The sequence below is a fragment of the Microtus ochrogaster genome, unplaced genomic scaffold (assembly GCF_000317375.1).
Source record: "Microtus ochrogaster isolate Prairie Vole_2 unplaced genomic scaffold, MicOch1.0 UNK8, whole genome shotgun sequence".
In the NCBI taxonomy this organism is placed as follows: domain Eukaryota; kingdom Metazoa; phylum Chordata; class Mammalia; order Rodentia; family Cricetidae; genus Microtus; species Microtus ochrogaster.
The window spans coordinates 10293180-10298637 of NW_004949106.1; the positions used below are offsets into that span (position 1 = coordinate 10293180).

At 41.4% G+C, this 5458-nt stretch overlaps 1 protein-coding gene across 1 annotated transcript in view; it reads right to left on the reverse strand.

Moving 5' to 3' along the window:
- The window catches only part of Ercc5 (ERCC excision repair 5, endonuclease), a 32380-nt gene that overhangs the window by 6672 nt on the left and 20250 nt on the right, over window positions 1–5458 (reverse strand). Inside the window, exons 9-12 of the mRNA XM_013353479.2 lie at window positions 4901–5145; window positions 3818–3937; window positions 3473–3686; window positions 2271–2415 (exon numbers count right to left, since the gene is read on the reverse strand). Coding sequence (XP_013208933.1) covers window positions 2271–2415; window positions 3473–3686; window positions 3818–3937; window positions 4901–5145 — 724 coding nt within the window. The remainder of the gene's footprint in view (window positions 1–2270; window positions 2416–3472; window positions 3687–3817; window positions 3938–4900; window positions 5146–5458) is intronic.

Below are 5458 nucleotides of genomic sequence, written 5' to 3' on the forward strand. Positions count from 1 at the left end.
GCAACCACATGGTGGCTCACAACCATCTGTAATGAGGTCTGGTGCCCTCTTCTGGCCTGCAGACACACACGCAGTCAGAATATTGTATACACAATAAATAAATAAATATTTAAAAAAAAATAGACACAGAAAGGAACATCAACTCATTTTGTGAGGCCACAGTTACCATGATCCCCAAATCACATAAAAACCCAACAAAGAACAAAAATTACAAAACAATTTTCTTTGTGAACACAGACGCAAAAATTCTCAACAAAATATTTGCAAGCCAAATCCAAGAATACATCAAAAAGATCATCCACCATAACCAGGTACACTTCATTCCAGAGATGCAGGGATGATTCAATGTACTAAAACTCAATAAATGTAATCCACCATATAAACAAATGAAAGGAAAAAAATATGATCACTTTATCAGAAGCAGAAAAAAAAAAAACTTTGACAAAACTTAACACCCCTTCACGATAAAAGCCCTGGAGAAATAAAGGATACAAGGGCATACCTAAACATAATAAAGGACACGGGGACATGCCTAAACATAATAAAGACAGTTTACAGTTAACCTATCACCAACATTGAATTAAATGGACAGAAACTCAAAGCAATTCCACTAAAATTAGGAGCAAGACAAGGCAGTCTACTGTCTCCAGGCCAATATAGTACTTGAAGTCTTTCCTAGCACAATAAGACAACAAGGAGATCAATGGTATACAAATTACAAAGGAAGAAATCAAAGTATCTTAATTTGCAGATGATACGATAGTATATATACACGACTATAAAAATTCCACTTGAGAGCTCATATAGCTGATATTCACTTTGAGCAAAATGGCTGGATACAAGATTAAGTTAAAAAAAAATAAGTAGCCTTCCTATATACAAATAACAAACGGACTGAAAAAGAAATATGAGAAATAGCACCTTCCACAATAGCCTCAAATAATATAAAATATCTTGGGGTAACTCTAACCCAGCAAGCAAAAGACTTATATGATAAAAACATCAAGTCTTTGAAGAAAGAAACTAAAGAAGATATAAGAAGATAGAAAGATTTCCAATGTTCATGGATTGGTAGGATTAACATAGAACAAACGGTCATCTTACCAAAAGCAACCTACAGATTCAATGCAACCCCATTCAAAGTTCCAACACAATTCTTCACAGATCTCAGATGAACAATTTTCTGTTTCTTATAGAAACACAAAAACCCAGGAAGCAAAAACAATCCTGAACAAAAAGAACTGCTGGAGGTCTCACCATCCTGGATTCTAAGTTGCACTACAGAGCTGTAGTAATTAAAACCACATGGTATGGGGATAAAAACAGACATGTTGACCAATGGAGTGTGACTGAAGACCCAGACACATATCCATACACCTATGGACACCTGAATTTTTATAAGCAAAGCAAAAATACACACTGGAAAAAACCATCTTCAATAAATGGGTGCTGGTCAAACTAGATGTCTGCATGTAGAAGACTTCAAATAGATTCATATTTATTGCCCAGCACAAAACTCAACTTTAAATGGCTTTAACATAAAACCAAATACACTGAACCTGATAGGAAGAGAAAAAGGAATAGCCTTGAACTGGCACAGGAAAAGGCTTTCTGAACAGAATACCAAAATCACGGGCATGAAGATCAACAACAATGATGTCATGAAATTGAGAAGCTTCTGTAGATAAAGGACACAGCCATTCTGACAAAGCAGCGGTCTGTAGAATAGGAAAAGATTGTCACCAACAACCTTGACTTCTTTCATAACACTGAACTTGTGGTAAACAATTACACTGGCAACACTGAACAATTTCATTTGCTTTTGCATTACCCAGTCTAAGAAGGAACTTGAGGGTGTAGACTGTTTTTACCTTTCTCATCACTGAGTCCTGCATATGACATATCAGCTACTCGGCAAACATCTAAGTGAATCCAGAGGCAGCTCACACAATAATGAGAGCTGCAGAACTGGCTTTGTGTCCTTGGACAAGGATAAGCCAGGCATGAATAAAAAAAAAAAAAAAAAAGACTCACAAGGGCCCTAGAAACCACAGTCACTGTCCCGTGGCTTGGGACATCATGATTTCAGAAACCCCCGAGGTGGTGGCACACACCTACAATAGCAGCTATGTAGGAAGCTGAGGCTGGAGGATTGCACATTTGAGCTTAGTCTAGGCAATACAGTAAGAGTTCAGCTTATAAAAAAATCCACTTGCTAATCTGAGTATTTAAATAAATAACCTGAATTAAAGACATGAAAAAAAGCTTACGAGAATTTTAAGAGTGGGTCCAGGCCGCGCCCAGGGAATTCATTGAGAATCTCCATGGCTGTTACACAGCCAACAGTCGGGATCCCTTCGGTATAATCGCTGCCCAGTAGATATGCCAAGTTGATTAATTTGCTCCGGTCCAGTCCTGTGTGAATAGCAACAAACAGATTTAATAACTTTATGAAAGTTACACAACACAAATATTTTATTATATAAACTGTTTGTGATGAACCAATATCCAAAGAGTTTCCGTCGTTAAATATCATTATATTGAGACTCTCAAGTTTTAACCCTTCTCATTTTAAGTTCTCTATGTATGCTCACCTCTCCGTTAGCTGTCTGACCTGCTCCGTCTGACCACAGGCACAAGCATTCCACTAACAGCTGCCTCTAGTAAGCCTCTCGGAATGAACTCACCCCAACTCCACTCTCTTCCTCTGCTCCATTCTACCGCCGGCCCAGAAACGGGAAACTAGAAGCCCTCTTCCCATGTCCCTCATCCAAGACACAAACACTGTTTTCTCTGCTGCCCCAGACACTATGAGGCTTCAGTTTCTTCTCAGTGATGTAACTACTGATAGCACCCTCCTTCCCCATTCCCATTGGCCTCCTTACTTCCCTAGAACAGGTATATAAGCAATCTTCTGCCTCAGGGCCTTGAATCTTTAAGTCCCTCGGACATCATCTTTGTTGACTATATTTTCTCGAGGAGCCTGCCCTAGGCGGTCCCAAACAAAGCCTTCCCTGAGGACACGTCTGTGGGAACATCATGCAGCTGCTCCTCATTCTTCTTCTGCTTTTACCCTATGTGCACACCAAACATCACATTGTGATTTGTAAACACGGCCAGCATCTTTTCCTTCCACTAGACTGTCAAGGATGACTGGCATATGAGAGTCAATCAGTGTGCATTTCCCAGCTGAACAGATGGACGGACATGCGGTCAGCATCAGAAGCAGCAATGGCTCCATTCCCTACCCTATGAGAGCATCTCTGATCCCCTGTAAGGGAACTCAACTAACCTTGTAGATGATTTAACTACAAGAAAGACACTAGAATTTTAGCTTCTTAAATCCGAGTTTTGAAATCCTATAATTTCGCATTTCCATTCATGCATCGAATTAGTTCCTTCAGAAGAAAAAAACCATGTGAAACAAATCAGGATGGTGAACTGTGGGAAGTGACCACACTCTGAATCTTACCTAGCTGGTTGTGAAAGTCCACGTACTGGTAGTACTCTACAAACTTGTTTTTGTTAAAGAAATTCTTATAGACATGCCGGGCCCCAAACAGCCAGATATCACTATCATCAGTGATGGTCCCAGAAGTCTGATCAGTGAGGTCAAGAATGGCACACTGCGCCTCTGCCTCCATGGGAGCCTGGATGTAGGGGATGCCAAACAGGCGCAGGAGTTCCTGTAGTAAGAGAAACCACCCACAGGGAAATGCACTGATGACCTTGACCACAAGGGGTGTGAGGCTATCATACAGCCCTTCCCACAGAAGGACAAGTCACAGAAGCCCAACCTGGAGTCTCACTCACTCACCTGACTTTCTAGAAACATCTGGCCCGTTACTGAGGCAGCAATCCGTTCTTGCTGCTGTTTTTGAGCTTTCAGTGAGTTCTGTTCTGCCAAGAGGTTGCTCTCCAGGATGTCCAGTTCCTCCTATAAAAAAAATGCTCCCATTCACAGATCATTCCAGTTATGATACAGCTATGTTCATTTGTTGCAAGAAAACAAAAAGCCTGCATTTCCTCTGGTGGAAATGACCAGTAACCTGCTGCTCCTTGATGTGGGAGTGTCATATATCAATCTGTTGATTTCATTGGTTAAGCAATAAAGAAACTGCTTGGCCCTGATAGGTTAAAACATAGGTGGGAGGAGTAAACAGAACAGAATGCTGGGAAGAAGCTGAGTCAGGGAGTCGCCATGATTCTCTCCCACTCCAGGCAGACGCAGGTTAAGATCATTCCTGGTAAGCCAGCTCGTGGGCTACACAGATTATTAGAAATGGGCTAGTCCAGGTGCGAGAGTTAGCCAAGAAAAGGCTAGATATAATGGGCCAAGCAGTGTTTAAAAGAATACAGTTTCCGTGTAATTATTTCGGGGCATAAGCTAGAGCTAGCCATGTGGGCGGCCAGGTGCCGGGGACGCAGCCCTGCTGCTCCTATTTCAACAGAGTGACCCCAACAACAGCTCCTGACAGTGTTTCCCTCTTGGGATTTCAAGGAAAGACTGTCCCTTTCGGTCACCTCACTACATCATATGAGAAACCTATCCATCCCAGGTGCAACTAACATTTCTTTTTATTTCTTCTTTTCTTTTTCTTTCTTTGTTGTTGTTGTTGTTGTTTTCAAGATAGGGTTTCTCTGTAGCTTCGGAGCCTGTCCTGGAACTAGCTCTCCTAGACCAGGCTGGCCTCGAACTCACAGAGATCGCCAGTGCTGGGATTAAAGGCGTGTGCCACCACCGCCTGGCTTGCAACTAACATTTCAAAAGGGAACTATGAGTAACAAGAAGATGAATTAAGAACAGCTAGTAAATATTTATCCAGCAACTCTTAAAATCTCAAAAGCCACAGGCTTGGCATCCTCCGCACTAAATTAAAACATGGTATTACATGATTACCAAATTAATATCTTGCCATTCATCAGGCGAGCTCTCGGCATCTCTGTCAGCGTTTCTGTGCTCTTCTTTGGCCACGTCCTCGTTGTCAGAGCTGTCCCGTTGGAGTTCTATGTCCCTGGAGCTTCCTTCCTGCGGGGTTCCTCTTGGTTCCTCTTCATCTTGTTCAGAGTCAGATTTAGAAGTCTCCGGTGGCTCTGTTTGGAGTTCACCATCACTGACCACACTCTGTACCTCAATGAAACTTCCTGTCCAAAACAGAAAGATGTCACTTCATCTACAATGAGAACGTCAGGGTCACTCTGACGTCATCAGAACTTTCTAAACAGTTGTGAAAAAATATGAGACCCCAAAGAAAAGGATTTAAGTATAACCTCAAACGTGCAACTAACTTGTTATTCTTAAACACACTGCATTACAGAGGCCCGCCTAGCACTTCCAAACAAGCGTTTTCAACCAGACAGATTGATCTACTAGGCTTTTGGTCACTGAAAGCAGGAATAAAATTCTCAAAAATTTGCATATAATAAACTAATATTATTTTTAAAACTCAGAAAGGAA